The sequence below is a fragment of the Aphis gossypii genome, chromosome X (genome assembly GCF_020184175.1).
Source record: "Aphis gossypii isolate Hap1 chromosome X, ASM2018417v2, whole genome shotgun sequence".
Taxonomy (NCBI): Eukaryota; Metazoa; Arthropoda; class Insecta; order Hemiptera; family Aphididae; genus Aphis; species Aphis gossypii.
The window spans coordinates 52744200-52771724 of record NC_065533.1 but is presented as its reverse complement, the minus strand read 5'-3'; the positions used below and the strand labels follow the sequence as shown (position 1 = coordinate 52771724).

General features: G+C 26.9%; 3 protein-coding genes across 4 annotated transcripts; 2 read left to right on the top strand and 1 right to left on the bottom strand.

The window, feature by feature from the left end:
- Positions 1 to 1153: 1153 nt before the first annotated feature.
- LOC114130081 (uncharacterized) lies at positions 1154 to 13985 on the bottom strand. Its single transcript, XM_027994976.2, has 10 exons — positions 13884 to 13985; positions 11835 to 12246; positions 8243 to 8389; positions 7380 to 7568; positions 6704 to 6902; positions 5704 to 5947; positions 5172 to 5415; positions 3100 to 3339; positions 2595 to 2720; positions 1154 to 1536 (listed from the first exon to the last, which is right to left on the bottom strand). The coding sequence occupies exons 2-10, from the start codon at positions 12172 to 12174 to the stop codon at positions 1361 to 1363; spliced, it is 1905 nt and encodes a 634-aa protein (XP_027850777.2). The 5' UTR covers positions 12175 to 12246; positions 13884 to 13985; the 3' UTR covers positions 1154 to 1360.
- A 1915-nt stretch (positions 13986 to 15900) lies between these two features.
- Positions 15901 to 22380, top strand: LOC114130080 (dynein regulatory complex subunit 7-like). Of its 2 annotated transcripts, none has more exons than XM_050206584.1 (13): positions 15901 to 16387; positions 17050 to 17209; positions 17976 to 18101; positions 18378 to 18569; positions 18629 to 18778; positions 18866 to 19105; positions 19174 to 19312; positions 19376 to 19639; positions 19701 to 19830; positions 21017 to 21104; positions 21358 to 21789; positions 21881 to 22009; positions 22071 to 22229. In XM_050206584.1, exons 1-13 carry the CDS (start codon positions 16050 to 16052, stop codon positions 22089 to 22091), a joined length of 2409 nt encoding a protein of 802 aa, XP_050062541.1. In that variant the 5' UTR covers positions 15901 to 16049; the 3' UTR covers positions 22092 to 22229. The 2 variants fall into 2 exon arrangements, with proteins under 2 accessions (XP_050062541.1, XP_050062540.1); XM_050206583.1 differs by having other exon boundaries at positions 15902 to 16387; positions 22092 to 22380.
- Positions 22381 to 23929: 1549 nt separating this feature from the next.
- LOC126551800 (uncharacterized) lies at positions 23930 to 26317 on the top strand. The gene is made up of 2 exons (XM_050206015.1): positions 23930 to 25481; positions 26063 to 26317. The coding sequence occupies exon 1, from the start codon at positions 24110 to 24112 to the stop codon at positions 25472 to 25474; it is 1365 nt and encodes a 454-aa protein (XP_050061972.1). The 5' UTR covers positions 23930 to 24109; the 3' UTR covers positions 25475 to 25481; positions 26063 to 26317.
- Positions 26318 to 27525: the final 1208 nt, after the last annotated feature.

Below are 27525 nucleotides of genomic sequence, written 5' to 3'. Positions count from 1 at the left end.
TACTGCAGCCTATGAGGGAATATGCGTAGTAAATAAAAAAACACGAAATGCCAGTGTATGGGGTAGGAGGTTATAAAATTCTCGAAAGAAAGTGGGTGGGAGTAAGTGACGCGGCAACAGCAAAATATTCCATGACAAATATCCCGCGTAAACATTAATTCAAAATTAAAACCTTTTTATACAAGTTGTTTTATTTTATTATTTGTTTTTAATCATTAAAACGTAACACCGTGTAGTTAGTTTTAAGTTATTAGTTTATTCAATTAAACATATTTAATTATTAAGTCGTAAGAGCACACAATATTACAAAACAACATTACAAAGCACACTGAAAAATATAAAAGTATAAAATGTAATAATCAGTGAGCACACGCTCTGTAAGATGACATAACTGCCAATACAGCATAATTAATAATATTGAAAAATGATAATGATAATAATTATAATGACAAATATATTATCATATCTCCCTTAAGACGTTTGGTACAGTTGGAGAGTTCAAAGTTCAAGTGATATGTTCATGTAATGCTTTACGACTACGAGTGTTACGAGTGAGTTGAAAATTAATTTTATATTAATTTAAGCCTTTTATATATTCTTTTTATTAAAGTAAATAATTTACTAATATTAACCGGCGGAATCAATAAATAAAAAACTTCGGCGGAGTCGATAGCCGGCGGAAGGTTAATATTTATGAACATAATTTATTACAATGATTACTTTTTCGTGATATATGCAATCGTAACTTGTTTTATTAATTTTGAGCATGTTTTTGATGTCAACGCTTAAAACAAGTACCACCAATCGGCTATCTTATTCTTACGATATTGAATTTACGTCACTTTTTGAGCGTTTGTTAGCGTTTTATAAGTTTAAAATCATATTAATAGTAATTCCACGACGGTGTTTGTAAATCAATGCATTTTATATTTTAAATAAATAAATAAAACGGAAGACGATAGAAAGATAAATGTATAGGTAATTTTAACCTGGACGAAGTATTCTATACTATTGTAGAGATTTGTTCCTAAATAATAATTATTAATTAAAAAGGTTAATACTAAATATTAACCTAACTAATAATAACTTAAAGTAGGTATACGTATATAATAAATAAATACGCGCGCCAATAATAATATAACTATACTAGTCGTATAAAATATAACGTATATTTTTATTATTTACAAAGCATTTTATTTATTACAACATTTGGTATGGTAAGACAACATAACCATATAATTATTAAAGTCGTTACTTAAAAGTTAGGTTCAATATAATATTTATGTATAGTTTCGAAATAAGTATGCATATTGATTCAATGTATACAACGCACGGGAGTACTACGTCGACCACGAGCTTATCATAGACGCGGAGCTGATACTTTGAAGTGCGGCGGTTTCAAATTGATGGTGTTGGCCGATTGCTGCAATACGGTCACGCAAACGCTTCCAACCATCATGAGAATTCCTGCGTAAACGTAAATTCCCTCGCAGCTCTCGACCGGCTTACCGTCGTTTCCCGGCTGCATAATGTGTACTGGAAAACAGCAAATATTTATCCAAGACCGATGAAAACGGTTGAAAACACCGGGTAAAAATTAAATTATTAAACCTTCAGGTGACCCAGGTTCTATATATTTATTATCGATATTATTATTATTATTTCAATAATACAATTTAATAAAAAAAAATACAACTCGTACATGAAGATCGTCATGACGTTTGCAGCACATATAATATACCTATCATACACGTTCGGCGTGAAGATTTTGTCTCTTAGTTGATGATGGGACGGTGTAGGGAATCTGGGTATATGAATTCATCCATAGCTCACTGGCTTAAAATTATGAAATTATTAACATCATTATAACTTATAACTATAGGACCGAATTTTCAATGTACTGTTCATTTTTTTCTAGTGATAACTAACTATACGATGCTCTCATAAATCTCTTTCCGCGTATTTTTGAAGAAATAACGAGTATTCTGTATTTTAAACGTTTAATTTTTTTTTTTTTTATGTTTAGATTATTATTTATACGTATATAGCGTTACGAGCATTTGCAATAATATATTAATTAATAATTACATTAATATTTTATTTTACATTCGTCTCCAAAACATAATATATTATATGAACACCGACTAATATACGTTACTCGTAGATTATTATATAAAGTTAATTCAATTCGATATGCTATATTTAATCGAATTAATATCGAATTGATTTTACGACTCTATTATATACAGTTGGACAAATGTAATAAATTTATAAACATTACTATTTAAGAATATATAATAAAATACAATTTCATAATTTCATTATAATATAAAAATACACACCCTTTCGGTTAATCGGTGCTAGAATAAATTACGGTAACACGGGTAACATATATTTAGAAATCTCCTTAATATTTAGGAAACAGACGTAGGTATGTGATTTATAGTTATACTATATACTTGCATAGTTATTATATTTAATTTTTAATTTATATAAACGATAAAATTTGTATTGTTTTATATCTCAATACCTACTAATATATTATGTTAAATATTTGTACATATAAATAGATTCGTATAAAAAAATGTATGTACCTGCTATTAGAATCCCGACGTACGACGATACACCTCGGACCAATGAAATTTGTCCGCATACATTGTTAAATTTCTTAACCGGAAAAGCAGTGTACAGCGCAACGTTTTGAATCGACTTGTAATATCCTGGAATAGTGGAATGTAAAAAAAAAACATACAGTGAATATCAATGTACCTATTGATTGTAGGTAATAAAATAAATTGTTTTACTATACATTTAAAATATTTCAAATTATAATAACGTTATATTATAATAAATAGCGAAATAGCATTATGAGTACACGGGTGGTCTATATAGCTAAACCCTAAACAAGTCGATAGATAATAATATATATGTTATGTATACAATATTGTAGGACTTACATAATATAATATGATAATATTATATTATTAGTTTACCGACGGAAAATGAAAAGTATTTTTATAATTTAATAGTTTAATATGTATTCGTTTTTTCTGCTATTATAATTATTATTTTATTATTATTGATATTTTATAAGTTTACCAAAAGTAATTCCAAAAAATCCAAAATACGGTAATAGATTGGTAATATCATTGGTGGTCGTGGAGCACAGGAGCAACGATAGTCCATTTGCTATTAACGCTAGGCCAACATGATACAGAGGTACTGGCTCTGGTGATCTTCCGTGCAACACATGACCGAGTCCTCGACCATATAACAAACCAAAACAACCCGCTATAAGGGTAATCACTGATTCTGCAGACGTCTTTTTACCCACAGGACCTGTAAAAATGATAAGTATAATACGCGTTTACACAACGAAGAAATAATAGTCATTGTTATTTTGGTACAATGCGTAAATTGAAAGGGTTCGGTGCCAATTTTCAAAATTGTCCACAATTTTATAAAATTTGAACTTATATTTTATGTTTTAGTTATCGACGTAATTAAAATGTTTTTTCATAGATAAGCTGTAACAGGTAACTATTATTATTAAAACGTTCTCAGGTGGATGTCATCTACATTGACTATTTCTACAAGTTACAACCCATATTATTCCAATGACGAACGCGTATTTTTGAAGTCAAAATTACATTAACAAATGACGCCTTAACAACAAATCTTGTTTTGAATTTAATTATAATTTATAACCACTATAACTTACCTATATTTAAATAAATAATAGTTAATATAATAAAGGTATAGATTGGCCTGATTTAAATTTAACTTGGTTCGTATATTATAATCAATGACGAAATACTTTCAATGTAATACCTATACCTAATTTAATATTTGTTGTATTTTGTATAGCTTTAATTTCCAAGAAGATTCTTGTTCGTCACGGTCTATTGTTTGGCATTTGGCCAAGCGACTAAAGAGCGTGAGTTCAGGTTTGGTAACAGTGTTGTGACAAAATAAACAGTACGATTTTAAGTAGATATAAGTGGAATTTAATGCACGAAGATGGTTGGTACAATATTATGAACAACAATACTGGTGGCTACAACGTCTTTTCGACCAAACGGATAATAATAATAAAAAATGCCGTACCGACACAGCACGACAGTCGATATAGACATATTGTACTTATAATAATACGGACAACAATAATAATAAAAAATGCCGTATGGGCACAGCACGACAGTCGATATAGTTATAATGATATGGTCATTCGGACAACAATAATAATAATGAAAAATGCCACACCGGCACCGGATATAGGTATAATAATACGGTGCCGGCGGGGTCAGCTCCTTGGGCGGCAGCAGTGACCAGTTTACGGCAGTACTTAAAGGCGGCGGCTGTATCACACGACGCAACGATATATTATTTGTGTTAGGTCAGCGGTTCCCAAACTGTGTTCCGATGAGCCCTAGGTGCTCCGCAATGGCTTATCAAGGGCTCTGTTCGTAACAAACATTTTTTTTTAAATTGTTCGTTATTAAAAATGAATATAATATAATATTTCATGAAGACTTGAATGCCATAATTCACTGATATGTATAGTACTATAATGCTTAAAATCTCGATAAAAATATTGTATACAATTATCTAATTTTATAATTTTAGACGTTAAATATTTCTTGGGAGCTTCACGAGAAACTTCTACTTAAAAAAAGCCAGCGAGTTTGAAAAATTCTAATAATTAACTGGTTTAATTTTAATTATATTTAATATAACAATATTTTGTAAATACTTAATGATATACTTGATCTGCACATTTAATTTTACTAATGGTTAAATTAATTGCGTGTTTATGTGTATGTTTATCGCCTATTTTAATTTAAATTATTATTAATACAAAAAGTAATAATAGGTATTCTTACTATAATTATATTTTTAAATTAATTTACTTGTCTTTATCTGGTCATTGTATACAATGACCGAACAATGTAAGCTTTCCCTTGATAAACTACTAAAATTGTTGTATATCATTCCCGATTTTCTACTTTTATATTTAATATATTTATGTAAACGTGGATTAATTATTTAAATGAGAATAAAATTTATGTAAGTATTAATAGATTCGATTGAAAAAAAATCATTATGAATGTTCTTTTAAATGTTATAATATAGCAGACTGTCGTTGATTTATCTGGACATAATATAGGTACCTTTAATGAACATGAACGGTACCAAACAGGCAGCGTGAATCAATGCCTCGCTGACTACCAATAATAGAAATTGTTCGTTGGACCAGATTGTCATATTAAACATGCATTTCAAAGCTCGGCTTATGGCTATTGGACATTTTAAACTGAGACTTTTAGACCTTTCTTCGTTCACGTCAGCCATGGTATAAATACGAGTCATCGCCATCAGGTATTCATTGTATTCGATAATATTTTTCTTTGTACACTATAGAAAAATTTTGAAATTAAATATGAATAAATATGAACATGTGTTAAACGTACGTAGATAAAACATAATGCAGGTGTTTTTAATGATGATTTTAAAACAATTTTTTTAGGATCTCGCAAATATTAGTTCTAATTAATAATTATACGTCCTTGCAAAATTATTTAGTATGTCAAAAACACATAAATTTTTTAAATGTCACATTGACTGCAGTAAAAACTATTTATATACGTGATATAATAGGATATTGACATTGTGTTATATATTTTGGTATCGAATGGGTACAACCTTTACGTTGCAGCGCATCAGTAATAAGGAGATGTTTCCGTCGTATAGTATATCATCTCTATACATCGGTCGACTACCGATTAAACGGTTTTTGAACATGTTAGTAATATTTCGGACGCACAATCTCCGGTTTCGATATTCTTCATAGATCCAATTCGAATAGTTTAAATTTCGAACGGCACACTTCAATGGTTTCTCATTCACAATTATCGGCATGCTCGCTAGAAACATGCAGGTAAACAATCTGCAATAACAATAACGATTAATGATTATTGGACACATAATAACTTAGATAGCATAAGACAAATTATTAATCTCTTGAACTTAAACAAAGATAGTTTTATTCGGGATGTCATTAATATATTTAGAATGAAACGAAGAAATCGGTAGTTTTTATTTAACGAAACTAAGTAATAAATTTGATTTTAATATCGAATGTATTATACACACACATAAATAACATATACAAATTCAATTATATTGACATAACATTCTTTGTTTAGCTAATACTTGAGAATTTTATTATTTTGACCGCCGCCCTAAAATGTTACTTGTGGGGGTGCCTATGGCTAACCTGGGCTAACCTATGGCCTATGGGTCTACTAGCTGTATTCAATGTCTTTAATCACTTATATTCGACTCAGTATATTCACCATCTACGTAGTTTTTCAACTTTCTAAGCAGAAAATAACGTAGAAAAATACTCAAATGAATTTTAAAACGTAACAAACACGCGTGTTATAATAATTTTTTTAATTTAAAAGGGGTTTTGATATGCAGCACATTATATAAACTGCAGTGTGTATACGACAGTATACTATAGATGGAATTATTGCGTTATTACATAGTTGTAATTCTTTTTATTTTTGATATTTTGTACAGTATAAATCATAAAATTACTATTAATTTCTAAAATCTGTATGATTTTATAATATATATCATGAGCGATATTGAATAAAAAAATATGTGTTTTTGAAAAAAATGTTAAGAAATGTCTCACTTTCGATTTCCGATCGTGTCCTGTACAGTTAAAGTTTTATACATATTGTGTAAGTTCTCTATCTTCCAGGCTGTTGTTTCGGTTCTTGATCGTGGAGGAGAGGTAGAATCGGTAATAGATTCATTATCGTCTATGTCCAATTTTAACGTCACCGGTGTTGACACAAACAACCAGAATACCAATGTAAAGCACATTATACCTACATTAATAAAGTATATATTCTAAACTTATTTCACTATAATAATAAATTTGTAACGGAATAAGTGTATAACTCGTGACGTTAATAATATTTCGTTGAATACTATTGTATTATTGTGTTATTTGAACTATGATGTAATTGTAATTTGTGTAAATGTTTTAAAAGTCTAACTTAAGTTTTATGAAATTAATGAAAACGTATAAACTATAAAGTATTTTAGTTTTGTTAAATATCGTTAAGAAACAATATACAGAAATATAATCAATATATCAGAATTCAAACTTATTGGTATGATTTTATTATATTTTATTTATATAGTTAAATTTATCTCTATAAGTTAATAACAATTTACTTAAAACTGTTATTTAAAATAATGTTAAATATTACTAAAGCAATATTGAAGTACCTACTTCATTATTTTTTTTTAAAATTTAATTATGCATGTATTACATCGATGTATTCTATACTTTCACTAACCTAAATTCAAATACAATGCTGTTTTCAAGTCTGCCGTCTGCAATAACTTGAATTCGGTAATAGGCGGTATTATTAACATGCCAGTGAAGCTTCCTAAATGAAGAGATAAATGCGCTGTATGGCGTTTTATGACAAACAGCGAGGACAGCAAAACGAAGAATGATGTTTTAATCATTCCCATTCCAATACCTAGATTTGTATAAATAAACAATAATATATACAAATAAAATGTTGTACATAATATACATCACATTCGTACAATATAATATTTTACTAAATTAATTTCATAAACAAATTTTAATAGTGTAAAAATCTTTTTCCTTAGTCGGTTTAGACTTTAAGTCACATTATAATTCGTTATTCGTTACAAAATTATTTTGTTTTCTTTCAATTTATTATTTATATCTAAATTAGGCTAGGCTAATGACCTATGATTTTGAAGTCTTATTTCTAATAAAAAAATAAAAATAAAATCTTTTATTACAATATGATATATGACCTATATAGTTGTTAAAATAAAATGGGTTTTTATTTAATAAGAAATATTTTATTTTAGGTAGGTATACTAGAATAACTAGATTATTAAAAAATTACATTAATTGTTGATGATTATTATTTTTTTTTCTATGTCCATTGTCTAATGCTCATAGTGACCACTTGCCCATTTAAACCATAATATAATCTATTCTGAATTTAAAACATATAATTTTGATGAATCATGAATTTATGAATAAAAAGTAAATGTCTTATTAACTTTACTGCAACTCTAACGAATGTATCATTAATACATTATTTCAAAACTTATAGATTGTGTAATTATATAAAATATAATGTACCTAAAAAATAAACATTTCTGCACTTACCACCAATGATGGCCAAGTAGTAATGATCGTAAGTAAATGTATTTTCAATAAAACACAACACCGTGAGCCACGTGATGGACAATATACTGCCAATAAGTAAACAAGATCTAAAACCATGAAGGTTGATGTATGCACATGAAAATGGTTCTATAAAAAAAAATATAATTATTTATATATATTATATATTATGTAATATTTTTATTTAAATATATACACTATACAAAAAACAAAAATTTAGGCAGTATTTAATATACTAAAGATATTGTAAACTGAGGAAGTTTGAAAGTGGGATGTAACAAATAAAATATGCATAATTTTTACACGTTATTATATTCTGCATACAATTTATTTTTCACACTTAAAATACATACATACAAAGTATTATATTAACTAAAAAAATTGATTATCAGATGACAATAACATCAAAATGTAATAATCGATGACTAATTTTAGGAATTTTCTATGGACTACCTATCTACTACATACAATTATTGTTCAATAGCCAGTTGGAAGGATAAAATAATGGATTTCTGATAAGACACGCCGACGTGTATACAAATTATGACAATTATGTACAATCATAAATGACAATCGATGACTAATTTTAGGAATTTTCCATGGACTACCTATCTACTACATAAAATTATTCTCTAGGAGCCAGTTGGTAGGATAAAATAATGGATTTCTGATAAGATGCGCCGATTGTGTATACAAATTATACGCAAATAAATCAATCAATTAATCGCAAAATATACACGGGTCATAAAAAATGTCGATTGTAGATTATATTATATACACACGAGGATGTAATTAATTGTTTTCTAAATGTGTTGCCATACCATAATTGATTATGAATCACTTACTAATAAACTATATGGTTATAAAAGCAAAACCGTAATGATAATTCCAAATCATCTGTTATAAAATGCACAATTTTTTTTCAACATTGTTTAAGTAACTTGTTCCTATTATTGTCTATAATAGCAGTGGTACGCAACCTGGGGGTCAACAATAATTTTACGCCAAGTGAAAAAATTATATATTATTTTATAGTTTTATACAAAATAAATAATTTGCGGGTCGAAGATCAAAAAAGGATGCGCACCACTGGTCTATTCTATAGGCTATAGAATGGCATTAAACATGTTAAATTATTTTTATTCATATACATAGAATAAATACATAAAAGCCCATGACTAAAGACCGGATTACCGTGCAATTGCATCTTTTTATGGCGTGTTCTAAATCCCATCAAAACAAGCTACAAATCCAAATCAGAAGATGTAGATTAATTTTAAAAAAGTTTTATTTTACATAAAATTGTACGTTTAAGGTTTTTGTTTATAAAAATGTACTAATAAGTTACTATTTTTGTACGAATATTTTTGCTCAATAATAATCTATACTATAGCATTTATCTACTTTATCATTGCTATATTATGTTGTTATGCGTGAAGTATTGTACGTCTTTTATAATATTTAAGTAATAATGTTATATTATATACCTACATATATTTCGATGTAATACGGTGTAATTAAGATAATGACAATACTACTGCGATTGTCGATTACATATAGGTAATATACTAATATCCACATACGATACAATAGTCTATCTGCAGCAGCCAAAGTCAACTCGAGTTTTATACAACAATTTTATAGTTGATACCTACTTGATATTATATAATTTGAAATGCTGAAAACTGGTAGTAGTTTATTATTATTTTATTTATATTAAATTTTTTTTTTCAATTTTCAATTTTAATGTAAATATAATATGTTAATATGTTAATGGAAACTAATAAATAATAATATTATAAAAAATAAATAACGTTAAAAATATAATTTAAAGTACCTATAATGAAAATTTTGTTTTTGGATGATTTTACACATTTTAACATTTTAAATTTTAATTGCATGTTTTTATAAAATCCGGTTTTTATCTATGACTATTAGTCTCATTCAAACACAATAGCAAATAATATACTATAATTTAGCTCAAAGACACAATTACACAATTACTGCTTTTGAGTTATCATTTTTAGACTGTATAATGTATATCGAAATCCGGAACACACAAAAATAACTATATAACAGTACACGTATGATATAGTATAATGTAACCATGTATAGGTATTAATAGTATGTTACAGTAGATTACGTTATATCGTAGTACGATTATTAATTTTTTTTGGCTAAAAATTATTGAAATATTTTTAGTGAAAAACGTTCATAAGATGAAAAGGAAAATGTTGATAATAACCAGATACAGGATATTAATGAATTATGATTACTATGTATTATTTTGTCTGTATACTCGTACATGGTAAGTAACTGAAAAAGTGATTCGATTTCAACTTTGAAGGACGAAGGTATGGTTTCTATTTAGATTTCTAATTAGATCTAGTTTGAAAAAATAAATAAAAAATTAAAGAAAATCTTGAATTTGTATGTGAAATTCTGTAGTTTTAATAAAATTTAGAGTTATTTTGTTGTAAAAATTAATAATTTATACAATATTTTTTATCATTTTATAAATTACAATAACTATAGATAGGTACTTGCAATTTTTATATCAAATAATTATATTAGCATTTTCTAAAAACGATAGCTCAGAATCGTTTTTCGTATACAATAATATATCATTGAATTCAAATTTGACAGATCCATTACAGTAACTCAATTGACACTTAAAGTACAGCAGAGCGGTACTCGCTAATCCATTTTTTTTAAACTGTTGTGCTCCACTTTAACTGAGCAACATAACTTTCAAAATAATTGTTATTGAAGGGGTGTCAATTGTACGCGCCTGAATATCTGTACGGTTATACTTTATAACGATTATTACCTGTGTATTGATGAAAGAGTATAATAACGAGTAAATGACTGCAGATGAGCATAGTTATTTTTCGTTTATCATAATTTACTGTACGATATACCTAATAATAACCGTTTATACCTATCGCGCAGGTATTTTAAACTATTAACTAATATACTGTTACGAGTTTGTGCACATTTTATGCTATGAAATTACAAGTATACTAAGCTACACATAGTTATATGTACGAAAATGTTCGAAATTTATATCAGCCAGTAACCCTCGTGGCAAGCCTGGGCATAAACGAGTTAAAAAATTAAAGTTAAGTTAATTTTAACTTTTTAACTTAGGTAACTTTTTTGAATTTAATTTTCATTAACTTAATTTTTAACTTAATTGATGTTTATTCATATTAACTTAATAAATAACGAGTTATTTTTAATAAAATCTAAGTTACGTTATTTTATAAATAATTAAATTATAAATAAACCTAACCTAACGCTAACATATAAAAAAATATATGTATAAACTTTTAACTTAACTGAGTTAACCAAAAATTTTATTAACTTTTAACTTTAAACTTTTTCTTATTGATGCATATTAACTTAACTTAACTAAGTTAAAAAAAATCATTAACTTGCCCAGCCTTGCCTCGTGGTCCATTGCAGGTACTGCTGAAAAAACTCTTAAATAACGACCTTATATGGCTGTATATACGAACTGTAAACTACACATATTTCAATATTATAGATTATAATAGTAATGTATAAGTACCAGTCAAGTAGCGGACCAAATATATCATGGCCAAGTGTTCGAAGGTGCGTGTTCCGGGCGGCAAGTTTTCGACCATACCGACACGGCCGTCGAGCAGAATGAAGGATAAGCAAATTCCGTCACAGATCAATAGGGCCATAAATCCTAGCATGCACGTGAATATGGCCCAGGGACCGCCGTCAGGTGGACATAACACGACAAACATGTACGCGTCTGTGAATTGTCTGGGCGGTGTCTGATCGAATTCCGAAGAATCGAACTCTACGAACGGTTCATCAACGCTCGGCGTAGAACGTGTTGGCTTGGCGGTATTTCGATTTTTACCCGGTAACGACGACATCGTGATAATATAATATATCAGTGGTATAAATGTCGTGACACCTTTTATCGAAACAAAACCGTCGTGTGATACCTGAGGCGAAAAAAAAAATAGTTTGAAAACGAACGCGGTAAATACAAATCGTTTTCACTTTAAAGCAGTGAGAACATTGAGTTTTTTCTTAACTTAAAAATACGGTATTCGATAGTCAGGCAATATAATAATAATTATTGCTTTCATGGCGTTGACGTAAATAAAAAATATAAAATATTTTAAGATAACAAAAAAGCCCGGTCCCCTCGTTTGTTTGATTTTTACATTTATCGCAATCGCATCATGACTGTTTTTGGTTAGTTTTTTTTCGAGGAAATTCCCTTGAGTTCAAAATCATTTTGAATCAATTTAATGAAAATGAACTTAATTGAAACAAAATGTTGTGACCTCGAGTACGGACTCTATACGCCATACACGATACACCTACACTTTTACATAGTATGTGAAACAACTGTTTGGAAAATGTATAAAAGTTTTAAATAGCTTTTCTTTTCTATTTTTTGCAGACATGACAAACATTGTTGGACAGTAAATTTATAGCTACCTCCGTTCCCATCTAAATGCGTCTATGATAGATGGGACAAGTTGGTAAACGTTTGAATAATGTACACACTACACATTTACATCACAAAGTATAATAAATATATTTTCCAATTATAATACTTGACAACCTACTATAAGTACTTGTATAAATACTCCAATTATTATTTATTACATACCTATTATGTTATATTATTTTATAGATATCTACTCGTACTACATTTAATAGGTACAATTGGTACAAATATTGTTAAGAAAACCAAATATTAGTTGAAACACTCGAAAGTATAACAAAATACATAACTATTACGTAACTTTAATTTTTTTCACTATTTTTGATGTTATCTCTATAGAGGTACTCGAAGTTTTCGGCGAACAACAACGATAGAGTATTCGTATATTATATTAATATGTTAGTTTATCACCCAGTTGTAAAAAAATAAATAGGTACGTCGGTAATGTCGTGACTGACACAATTATTTTTTTTTTATCGTGCATGAAAGTCGATATTCTTAAATTTTTTGACTTTTCCATAATATATACGAGTAAAACTAAGTACATGGTACTTTTAATATAAGTATATAATAGATGTTAATTGATAAATACGATAAATTATAATAATATTAAACAATGACAATGAATATTATGCAAACTATTCTTATCAATCAAGGTATATATAATGTATTATAAGTTCATATGTAGTTACTGAATACTATATATAATATATACATACATCAGGCATGGATCCAGAGTAAAGATTTGAGAAGGAAGACCCAATAAGTTTTTTACGACGTATATACAATTACAATGTAGGTAATTATACTATACATATACCTGATATATCTTATTCTTAATTTAAAAACAATTATTAAAAATATTAAATAATAAAATCTAAATGATAGGGGCTAGGCCTCTAGGCGCCCAATGGATCCGTCTCTGATATATATATGTAAATGTATACATGCATATAATCGAAAATGTTATAAATCACAAGACGATAATGGCGAAGTATTATTTTAATACGCACTGAATTTAACATTGAACATATTTTGAACACATCATGATAATATCATATTTTATTATATACCTACCTAAAGTTGTATTATTATATTATTGTTATACGTGAGGCTTAATACCTTTGAACATGCGTCCCGGGAACTCGCGTGAATGGCGGATACGAGAGTTTAAGACACTTTTGTAAGTACCTATAAATTAATATTGAATAATAAGTAATACAATTTACGATATGAGACTATAGACAAAATTCCATAGAAGCATAGCGCCCATAGATATTGATGGGTAATAAAATAATATAGTATTATTTTTTTATTATCTATGGCCATAGATCAATAGACTTAAAAATCGATATCACGATCGTTGGTAACTACCACGATTTATATATTGTATAATATTATCTTAAATCGTGGTAACTACAGACCACGGTCATATATATATTTATTATTATTATATATGTCTGTGGTGTCAATACAGTTCTATGCTGCAGCCGTGGATGGGCGCAAACCTACAAGAGTACCTACCTATTTTAACTTTTGTTGTATACTAAATTTATTGTTATTATTATTTTTTTTATAAGGTCATAATTTTTTTTGTTATTGCTATTTTTTTAATATATCGTCTATTATCGATGTACCTATTGGAAAAAAGGTGAACAAATAGCACTAGTAAATCAAATTGTGAATGAACAACTAGATATACTTACAAGAAAATTTAATTTTTTTATAAATTCATAATTATAAATAATAAAAGGCGGGTGAGTGGATAGGTACGTACACAAAAAACAAATACGGGGTTGTTTATAAAAAATTTAAAATAACCTGCAATTTTACATATTTTTTTTATTTTCAAGGTTAGGTTTGCATCCCCAATCTCTTTGTCTAGATACGTGTCTGCAGGTGACTAGTGAGTACCTACTTGAGTACTGCTTTGTTATACAGAAGATTTTGAGTGAATCACTTTAATAATGGATTTGTTAAATTTGAATTCAATGACGTGTCGTAAATAAAAAACGATTTTGAGTGAAGATGGTCTATATCACTAGTTATAAATAATTTCATGGTAAATGTTTTGAATATTTTGATACCTATTGCTTTTAATGTAATTTATTTCACTATAAGTATTATTGTATTGGCTTATTTAATTTTTTCCGAAGACATTGCAATACATTGTGTTATTATATTTATTTATAATAATAATAATATATTTATAATGTATGTTATTCATATTATCTTATTATTATTAACGTCGAGCGCCAAATTACAGTAAATTTTAGTAAAAATGTTATCAACAAATTGAACTTCAAATGCTTATATAAAAATATATGTTGCCTGTATATTTTAAATATTTTTATATCGTTATAAAAAAAACTTATGTGAGATACCTATTGTATTCAATGTTCAAGCTTTTTGACGGCATGGAAAACATTTTATAAACAATTTTAAGAAAGAATAATAATAAAAAAAAAAAAAAAATTGTCAATAAATAAATTAAAATAAGAGCCAATATATTTTTAAAATCTCATTTTGTGTAGAAAATGATCACATTAATATTTTATAAAAAATTCAAGTATCTAAGTTTTTGAACGACAACAAAATATTAAAAAATGCTTGAGGAGAAATAGTTATTTTATAAATGAATATCCGATGTCATAAACATTCAAATTCAAAAAAATATGACATTCCAATAAATAATTTTTTTACTATAGTTAAAAAATATACGAGATACTCGTATTCAATTTTCAAATCTTTGATATAAAAATAAATATTTTTATGAATTTAACTACAAAATAATTTTAAAGTTTCCGTGATACCTATAAATGATGAATAACGTCAAAATTTTAAATATAAATGCTGATAAAAAATATTGTGATTATATATTTTTGGAGTTTTTTAATTAGTATACCGTGTAGTAAACAACTTATGAGGAACGTTTTATTAAATATTTAAGCTTTTTGACCTAGTGAATAATGAAGGTTTTATGATTTTATGATGTATTATTACAATGCAATATTCGAAATATTAAACTAATATTAAAGTTGGGCATCTAAACTACCTATTAATTATGTCTAAATAATTATTTATAATATAATTATATTGTATTGTTAATTAATTAATTTAGTCATGAGTTGAATTAAATTTATTTAGTTTAAGAAAATAAATCATATTAATTGGTAACTAACGTTGTTTATTTAACATTATTAATTATTATTATTTATTATTTTTTTAGTGACATAAATATTTCGTAACTTGTTTTTTATGTTAAAAATTATTTTGGTTTCATCTTAAATGAGTTCCGATTCACTAGATTGGTTATGGGAAGATTTTAATTCCACTTGTCTGGTTGAAGAAATCGATGACGATTCTTTGGATTCCATTAACGACGATAATTCGTACACTAGTTCCAATTCTAGCCACAATATTGATTGTACATTATTAATCGGAGAAAATGAAATAGAAGAAGAAGAAGAAAGAGAAGAAAGAGGTGAAGGAGAAGAAGGAGGAGAAGGAGAAGAAAGAGGTGAAGAAGAAGAAGAAGAAGAAGAAGAAGTAAAAAAAGAAAAAGAAGAAAAAGAAGTAAAAGAAGAAGAAGAAAAATTAAACGCACATATTGTAGATGATACTAAGTTAGTTCAACATCTGAAAATTAGTTTTAAAGACTTACTAAGCATTAGGGTAAAATATTTCGGCAGATTCGTGTGTATCGTTTTCGAGTGAACTCGTCAAAACTAGGGAATAGGATCTCACACACAGCCCATATTTTACTAATTACCCAGTTTTTGAATTAAGCATCCCGTATTGACCCAAAAAATTTCCAAACACTTTTGTTACGTATTTTAATAAGTACACCTATACAGTATGTTCTCTTAACTTTTTTTTTATTAATTTTAAATGAAAATATCAATAATTTATTTATCTGCAAAATATTTAAATATATAAAGAATTTTAAAATTATATTTGTAAGTTTAAATGTTGAAAAAACCTCTTTCTCTTAACTTATTTGTTTAAAAAACTATTATATTTTAAATTTTTCAGAGTATTAAAATGATTTTATTATCAATGATCATAAGGTAATTTAGCTGATGGCTAATCATTTATTTTTATTTTGTTCATATATATTTTATTGAACGTAGTTTTTTACTTATTAACTATTTAAGTATATTTAATAAGCATGGGGGAAAAATAATGTTACATAAAAGTTGCTAATAGAAAAAGGTTATTTTTGATATGCGTTCATTTGAAATTACACGAAGACAAATTTTATTATTATTTAAATAATATGTTGTAGTGAAAGTATACCAGAAATCTATCCAGAATCGTATAAGAAAACTTCGAATATTGAAAAGCTGATACTTTTTTGCGCCGAAAATTTTATTGAACAGTTTAAAGTGAAATATCCAAATAGACGACCGTTGGTTTTAATACCACAAAATGAATGCGGCGTCGCAGTAAGATAAAGTTTCTGTAAAATACCTATATTCGTACATTAAATAAAGATAGCTTTATTTAGAGATGTCCTATGTCCATAATAATAAGACATAAATGCCTCAATGACTATGATTATTATTTTAGATTAATGTTGTTATTACAATGATATGTGTGTTTTATATTTTTATTTTTTTTATCACATTGGAAGTAGTAAAATTATTTCAATTTTAAACTCTCAGGATAGTTTTTAGTAGCAATTTGGAACTAGTTAGTAGTTATATTTTGGAGATCATGAGAAAAAAAAAGTAGGTACATTTTCATTATAAAATAACAAAAACTAAATTTAAAAAAAAATAGTAATTTTTGATAAAATTTATTTGATTTTTGTATTGTTGTTTAAAATTAAATGGCTGTAAAGATTTCAAATTTTTAGCATTTTCTAAACAGAATATGAATTTCAATTTTTTTTTTAATTCTTCTCATGGAATATATAAATTTGTAATTTACGAATTTTTCAATTTTTTTTTTTTTTATTAATGTTCCTTGATACAATATTTTTTTCTGGAATTAAGAATAAAATTATCAAATTAGTATGAAATATTATGTAAAATCAAAAATATATTATTATTTTTTATTACAAATCAAGTGAAATGTTTTAATCACTTCCTATCTCAAATAAATGTGTTATATTTTGTTCAAAATATGAAAATATGTATTTAAATAGAAATTACAGTAACACTCATGACTTAACAACAGTTAATAATTGTATAACATTAATGTTTTTAGAAATGTGTTTGTACTACAATCAAACCATCTCGATTAGTTTACTCGGATTTGATTGAAGTGACCAGTTACAGTCAGTTTGTAGCCAAACACATAACATATATGAAGTTAGAAAATCCTCTAGCTTTGGTATAGTATATACTATTGTTAAATTTAAACTATTATTTTTACGTAAAATTAATTAGTGAATAACGCCTTATTTGATGCACATACTACCTATAATACTACAATCTAAAATTACGATTAGAATAATAAATTGTGGGTTTATGATTTCCGTTAATATACTGATTAACATTATTTCAAAGTTTTGGCTTTATCACTTTAATTGCTAAAACGTGGAAATAACAAGAGTTAGGTAGCTCATAAAAGAATAAGCACCAGAATAATTTAACCGTATATTTTTAGCCCAACAAAATTGTATCTCCTGCAACGGTATTAAAAACGCAAACTGCTAATTGTTTTGAATTGGCGATATTATTAGTATCATTTTTGATTGGCTGTGGGTACAATGCTTTTGTTGTTTATGGATATGCCACAGAAATTGTATGTAATAATAATTTAAAGAAAATCAAGATAGATATTCCAAAAGAATCAACCGTATGTATCACAATATTTATTCGAAATTAATTTATATATTGATATTATGATGACTAAAGGATGAACAAGAATCAGATTCTGAGAGTAAAGAAGATATTATAGATGATCCTTATGTCATAGAACCTATGATTGATTTGTGTAATGATTATGTTAACTATTTAATGGAAGAAGAAAAAAATAAATTTATAGTAAACGATGAATCAAAAGAGGTACTGTTGTATAAATATTAATAATGTTATTTATGAAATATGTGTTAACTATTTTCTTTGTATTTACCAAATAACCACAAATTTCAGATAGAATTTGATAATTTTTCCGATCCACTATTTGGTAAACGAATACATGCATGGGTCGTGGTTTTGCCGTTGGAAACTGATGACGATCAATATGATATATCTGAGGTAGTTCCATATTTCATTGAACCTAGTACAGGTGAACGGAAAGAAATCACTGATGAAAATTACACTGGAATAGAAGTGGTTTGGAATAATAATGATTATTGGGTTAATTTGCAGCCCTTGGAAGGAGGTTGTACGGTGTGTATTACTGATAATTAAATTTTATACATTTTAATAACTTAATTTTTTTTTCATATTTTATAAAGCAATATAATTTTAATTTAATGGATACAAAGAATTGGGAAAAATTTTTACCACTTATACTTAAAAATGCACAAAGAGGAAATTTCAAAAATCTTGAGATGCCTAATTCGTGGGTTGCTGCAATAGAAGTTCCTATAGATAGTAACTTTTTTGTTTTTAAAAACTACAATTATTTTCTTAAGTTGTAACGTAAATTTTGTATAGAATATCTTATGCTGTATCCAAACGGTAAAAAAATTGTGCCATATATGAATGCAATCGAAGAGTTTTATGCTGATTACGTCAGGCCTAATGGATTGATTAAAAGAACAACTTTTTATACTGAACCAGAATATTTGAATAAAATATTTATTCAGGAAATGTATAAAAATAGAGTTGACAAATTGATATGTATTGACACAAAATATGACATCGAAGAAACTGAAACTATAGAATATTTTAGACCCGGCCGAGATGACTATTTAAAAAGTACAATTTTAAGCATATTAAAAAAAAAATTTTCCGAAATTTTTTATGTATATTTTTATAGAACATAAGTTTTATGGCGATTGCAACAATATAAAGACCAAACGTTTAGTCACATTTTATAATTTGAGGCTTGATTCAATGGCTCAAATTATAATTGATGAAAATAGTTTCACTATAACTTACAACGATAGGTTTGTATGTTCTATAATCATTAAATAACAAATAGAATAGGTATAATGCTTATTGGAGTATTCTAAGTTTATAACAAGTATCGATTTGTATTCACGTCACCTTATAATGCGATGAGTACTAAAGTAGAGTATGCTATCATTAGTTACCTACACATTTTTAATTTACTATTTTTGTGTTTAAATTCTTATAATGCAAATAATTAATTGTTTAATTGTAACATTCACCAAAAAAAGCTATGAGTTTATACAGTATAACTGTTTTATCAAACAACACTTATTATTTAAAAATCTATTAACGTTTTTAAAAACGTTTTTTTTTTGCATAATTTCCAGTTTAGAAAAAAATGATTATTTTTTTTAAATATTTTTATTGTTATAATTTTTTAAATTTTTACTTTTTTGAATAATAACATACATTTTTAATTTCTAAGGCAGAATATTTTTCGGAGTATTTTAGTACGCAAAAAGAGAAATTCTGACGAATAGTTCTTGAGTTATGAATGCTTAAAGTATTGGTGAGCGGAATGGAACTATAAAAGTGATACACGATACATAGCAAAATGTTGGTCTACTACTCCGCTCATCTAAGTTTTAAATACTTATAAGTGTTTTAACGTATAACCTTTTAAAATTCATAATCTCGTTTATAATTTATACTACTTATCCAAATGTCGATCTTTATGTATTGAAATACTCTGAAAAACAAAAAATAATCTGCTTTAGAATATGAAATTAAAAATGTACCTATGCTGTCATTCGAAAAAGAAAAGAAATATATAAAATAAAATTTCATCCACTAACTCATTAAGCTCATATTTAAATTATGTCTTGCCTAGCTATATTATGACACGGTCCCAAACCTCTCCTCATCCATATGTACATACTTTAGCCCAGATAGGAGAATATTGAGATTAAACATTAAAATGATAAGAGCGCGGTGGCTCATTGTTACTAGGCTGGCACTCCGGCTTCTTGAGTCATGAGTTTTCAAATCTCGTACCGTGTGTAATTTTTTCTTTAATTCTAGATAACTCTACTACGGCTTGCTACATCAATATTTAACTTATCATTAAAATACAATTTCTGGCACTATTCATAAGTGTTAAACTATTAAAGTATCAATGTATAGGGTAATAGTGTAATGTTATTAAAATTTATGTTATTCAATACCTAATCATAATTTCAGATCGGATTTATTATTCTGGCACTTGTGCGTGTTTATTAAAACGAGAAACAACGATTCCCAGAATATAAACGATAAGAGGAAACCTAAGGTGGTTATTGATTATTTCTTATAATATTATAATCTGTTTTACACAGAAAAATAACATAACATGAATTATTTCTTAGAACATACAAATAGAAATTGAAATCATGTCTTTTCACTTAATGTTAATTAAGTTGTATGTACTGTAATACTTAACCTAGGTACCTATTTCAATGTGTAGATTACCTATAGTAGGTTCGTTCTTAGTATTATTTATATATATATTATCTAAATAATATTGTTATAATAATATGTTGCAGTATGTAGTTGAAAAATACTTAAGAAATGAATCAAAACATAAAGATCTAGATATTGCCACAATAACTTTTGATCTTGATAGTAATAGTATTTATGTTCAATATCAATATGGTGAAGGTCAGATCACACAATCGAGTAGACTATTTAAAAAACCAACTTATAGTTCTATAAATAATGAAAAGTTCAATCCTAAATCAGTCACTGAAGATGTCGTTTATCCATATGTGGGTCTTTTAAAAACTCATGAAGCATACATCATGTTGCAAGACATGATTGAAACCGAAGAAAGAGCACTTATTAAAGTTTCGAAATTAGAGGATAATGTTATACAAATCCTGGAAACCCGTAGTCGAGAACGATCAGAGTTTAAGTTAAAGATAAATTCGTTGGATTGGGATCGAAATCATAGGATTAGAAAATTACTCCAAGATAAAGTAATTATATATTATATACATAGTAGTAAATAGTAATATATTAGTAGTTACTAATATAAATAATTAAAATGAATAAAATTATTTTTTTTAGAAAGATAAAAAACATAAGTTGGCTACAATAAAAGATACGATTGCTTTGAGTTTAAGAGACAAAATCATAAAACACTTCAGACAAAGTACCAAAAATCAGTTTATACGACTTAAAAATTTGTTTGAAATGGTATACTAAAATGATTTTATTTTAATTGAAAACATTTTCAAATATTACTTTATATACTTAGGTAGTTTTACTTTTCTCGTAGAAAAAAAATGAGTTACTGCGTTTGACGAAATCACTAGAATCCAATGATGTGGAACGCAGGGATAGAAATTTAATATTATGTTCGACATTGAAAAACGAATTAAATATATTGACGTTGAAATTAAAAAGATACAAAGAATCACGTATAAAAAGATACAACAATTTGGCAACATGCATAAATAGTAATCCTGATTATAAAACGTTATCACCTTTAAAATTATTTGTTTAAACGTACCACAACGTTCATACGATGTAATAAAATAAATCTGAAGTATAAATAAATAAAATCATTTTTTGACTATTATATTTATTTATCAGTTATATGTTTACTTAAGTACGAATGCAATATTACACGTTAAAAAAAAGGTCCATTATTTTTAATAAAATATAAATAATAAATATACGAAATACATACATACCTATATAATACAAAAATAATAAACATAGGACATTTTTATTGATGTTAACATTTTTAAATTTTATCCTGATATTATAGTAATCGTCAACTCAAATTTTAGAGTATATTAGTAAGATTTGCAAAATTAAAACTCATTCTGAAGTCATATTCTCGTATATACAAAACATTTCGTGTTGGAATTCGTATAATCCTACATTCCTACATATTATTTTCATATTGTACATAGAGTTGCTTGTTAGTACAACTTAGGTATTTATATTACTATTATTCAACTTTAAAATTACAGGTAAGTTTGTAAATCAAAGTAAATACCTAATCAAGAAAAAAGATACCGATATCAGATAATACTTAGGCATCTTCTTTAAAAAAATTAATGAACTAAAAACTTAAATAAGTAATCGATCAGACTGGCGACCACAAACCACCACAAAAAGTATTCTTATAAGAAAAGTAAACTAATATTTTTGTTTTAACCAGTTTGACCACCAGAAAAGCTAAGTGGCTGATGAGTTGCTCAGTTGCTAACTTACACGGCTACACATAATTCGCATAGGTATATAGGTATAAAACAATAATAATTATTACTTTTATGTAATTGGACATACCTATACTTGTTCAATAATTATTATAATATACTTTTATAATATATTAATATATTCTATTAATATGTACTAATCATGCGTATAGTGATGTTGCCAACAACTATGCGACGGGATAGCAGTTTTTGTGTTTTCAAAATATATACCTACTTATAAAAAGATACATAGATACTCAATGTATTGTTTTATGATAATTGTGGTAGTGGATTTATCGATTTTAATGATCACTTTTGATATTTTGGGGTAGTTGGACGAATAGGTATATTGCAGTGGCGAATTCTTCAGGTATGCTCAGCATGTGCCGCATGCTTAGAAATAAAAACGTTATTAATCAAAATACAAAAATAATTTTATAATCAATAATATATTACGTATTTTAAAAGAAATATAATGTGTTACATTAATTAATTTATTAATTACGTATTAAATAACGTAGGTAATACAAATTTAAATTTTTAAATTTAATACTTATTTCTTAGCTGAGATTACCATAATTTATCCATTGCTCTTTTTAGTTCATTTTTTTCTTTACTATATTATACAACTGACTTTTATTTTTGCACTTGAAAATATCACAATTTGTTTTACTGATATTTTATCGTTTTAATTTGACTCGGTTTTTAAAATTAAAATTTATTTTAAACGTCATAATATTATAGAATATAGATATACCTATATAGGTACAATCTGAGTCACAACAGAACTGTACCACTAAATTCGATACTTCCATCAGATACAATTTTATTTACTGGCTAAAAATAAATCGATTGTTAATGTTAAATTAAAACGAATAGAATATCATCGGTTATTGGTACTTACATAGAGAATTTTGTTTATTTATACACATTTGATAGGTATTTTATTTGAATCTCAAATTCATTGATTGTATTTATCTCTAATATGTAATATTTTCTTAGATGATTGATCTTTTTTTAAGTTAATTATTGAAAAATAGTATGTCTAGTATTTACGTTATTTAAATTTTGCAAAAGCCTAAATACTATGAAATCTCAATCAAATATAGTACTTAGTTCAGACGGAGCATGGTCAATCTTCGAAAACGACAGTGACACATCACTGTCGGTACACAAAGCGGACAATGTTAAGTCAACTCATTTGGATCAAGGTAATGTGGGAGATAAACTACGTATTTTGCCAAAGATCATACCTACCAAACTTAATAGTGACCCCATAAAGTACAATAAAAGTACATCATGGTCATGTAAAGCCAGTAAAAAAGTGCCTAAAGATCGAAGTTGCGACTTGAAGAAAGAATCCACCGCAGCATCAGTATTTCAATCATTGACGGGCAAAAAGTCCGAATCAAAAGTTTTGAAAGACGACTTGGAAGACAAACTAACAGTTAATAAAAAACATTATCATAAGAAAACGGATAGTTTGGTGGCTGGGCGTGACTTACCCGGGCCAAAATGTAACATCCGGCAACGTATTTTATCAAAAATTATACCTACTAAAGTGTACGACTGCGTCTCAAAATCAAAATTACAATCACTCACAGCCTGCAAAAATTCCAAACCTCATGCTTTGCTAGGTGACGTAAAAGATAAATTAGCAGCCAACACAAAATATTATCATAAGAAAACGGATAGTTTGGTGGCTGGGCGTGACTTACCCGGGCCAAAATGTAACATCCGGCAACGTATTTTACCAAAAATTATACCTACTAAAGTGTACGACTGCGTCTCAAAATCAAAATTACAATCACTGACAGCCTGCAAAAATTCCAAACCTCATGCTTTGCTAGGTGACGTAAAAGATAAATTAGCAGCCAACACAAAACATTATCACAAAACAACGGATTGTTTGGTGGCTGGACGTAAGTTACCCGGAGAAAAAATCCACGTCCGGCCCCGTGTTTCTCCAAAGACTACACCTGTCGAATTTTATGACGGTTCTATTTCAACATCAGTATCGTCTAAAATCTCTGATCCTAAAATTCGTAGTATTAACACTATTAACACATACAAGTGTCACACGTGCTGTGTATGTAGTGATGCAAAAAAGCATCATTATGCTTACTCGGTCGGTGATGTAAAAAATCAATGTGTGGCCTATAAGACCAGCGTCGAAAAGAACTATGATCGTTATACTTACAATGGCAGCTCATCAAAGCTGGCAAAACTGACCAACGAGAGATTTAGTTTTCTGAATAAAAAATCAAAGAAAAAACAAATCATAAACATATATACAAACAACACAAATAAGGTAAAAAAACCGGCGCCTTTGGCTAGAAAATCGTCGTCATTCATAAATCGACAGGCAAGAGAAAAGGAAGTGGACCGGACCAATTTTATCTTGATGAAAAAATTGTTACACGTGAAACCATCCATTTCAACTTTTCACTAATTTAAAAGTAAGGAATTTAGGAACATTATTTGCTATGAACGTAAGAAAGTCGAATGCAAAATTATAAATGTAAATGAATGGTAGCAAACGTTTTGTGCCACAGGTCTTTTGCAACTGTTTGATATCTGGTAGCCTGAGACTAGCAGCTGATATATAGTATATATATAATATATATATATATATATTATATATATATTATATATATATATATATATATATATTATATATATATTATATATATATTATATATATATATATATATATTATATTATTACTGTAGGGCTCAAAAGTTAAGGAGCTAAAAAAGGCAAAATATGCATGAAAATATTGTAAAATATACAATAAAAATGTGAAATATAAAAATTATTCAAAGTTTATTATTCAAAAAAATATTATAAAATTGTTATTAATAAAAAAAAAATTTTACTATGGAAAAATGAAATAACAGGCGTGATCAGTTAGGTAAAAAATTTTTTTAACTATAGAATATAAGATAACATGCCATATAATTCCTAAATAAAAGTTGAACTTGATAATATTAAAAGCTATTTATATGATACAAACATTTACTTGTTTATAAAACATTAGGTGTTCATTTACTGGTACAACGACCATCGCGCAACATAGGTCACAGGCTTACCAGTTGGACAGTTAGGATTCTAGGTTGTTTCGGATGGAAAAACAACCAATTCTAATACAAAACAAATAGGTACTAACAAACATACACAACCATACTAACCAATATAACTATAAAAGTATAATTAAATCATACATAAGTAAGTACACTGTGATGGCGTGTAGCTGGAATGTTCGACGTGAATGTGAAATTTTAGATGTAATGTTTTAAATGAAATATAAATAGTATTTTTATTATTCATCTCCACGTCTGCGTTCAACTAGTTAGAGTTAAAATTGTGTGAATTCCGTCGATTTGAAAATAAACCTATCACATATTCATTATGTCATTATAGGTAGGTATCTATTTAAAATAATTTTTTTTTAAAAAAACAAGAAAAGTTTCTCTGCTGTAACCAAGTAAGTACATTATTTTACACTTACACTAACCAAAAGAATCTAAATGTTAAAATGCATTTAGTATTTACTAAATTTACCTATGTATACGAAACTCCATCACTTGCATCAGTTGCATTGTGTTTATTTTAATTATTTTAAACACATGCTATTTTCTTCATCAAAAAAGCGTTTAAAATTTGCTTTAAAATTCATGAAAAATGGAAATTTATAGTTTCAAAACTTTCAGTTTATTAAAACTAATAATAGCAAAAATAAAATATTACCTAGTGTTTTATAAAAGATAAATATATTATTTTTTGTTGCCTAAGTTCATATTGTTTTTTATTAATATTTAGGCACATACTTAAACAGTTTATTCTGTTCAATACTATATACGATATACCTATTATTCTATACCGTTTATTTATTTTAATTTAACTAAATTAAATATAAAATATTTTCTATACTTTCTTACATAATATTATGAATTATGATGACTAGATGACTTATTTTCTAATGAATGTAGATACTAAATTCAATATTGTACTATTTTTACTGTTTTTACATTAATATATTAAATAATTAATAAAAATAAAATAAAAATATATTTAATAGGTATATTATCAATCTATTAATATAACGAGCGGTATTATTTTATTTTTTTAAATTAATTAATTTACAATAATTTCTGGTGTTAATTGTATACATATACATACGTCTCATAATAAACTAATATGATTTATGTCTTATGTACTTTTTAACAGTATTATCATTATTTTTTTAACTAAACTAATATACTATATTATATTATTTATTATATTTTCTTAAATTAATTAAATTAATTTGTATTCTATTAAATTACAAAAGATTCTTAAGACTCAAAACAGTATCAAAAGTTAAAACCATTGCCTAAATACTAATATGAGTTATGTACTTATGTCTTAAAAACTATCAGTAGTGTAGGTAAGATGAAACTTGATAGTCTTAGGGCCTAGAGAGGTTAGAGCCCCTTTAAACACAAATTAAATTATTAAACA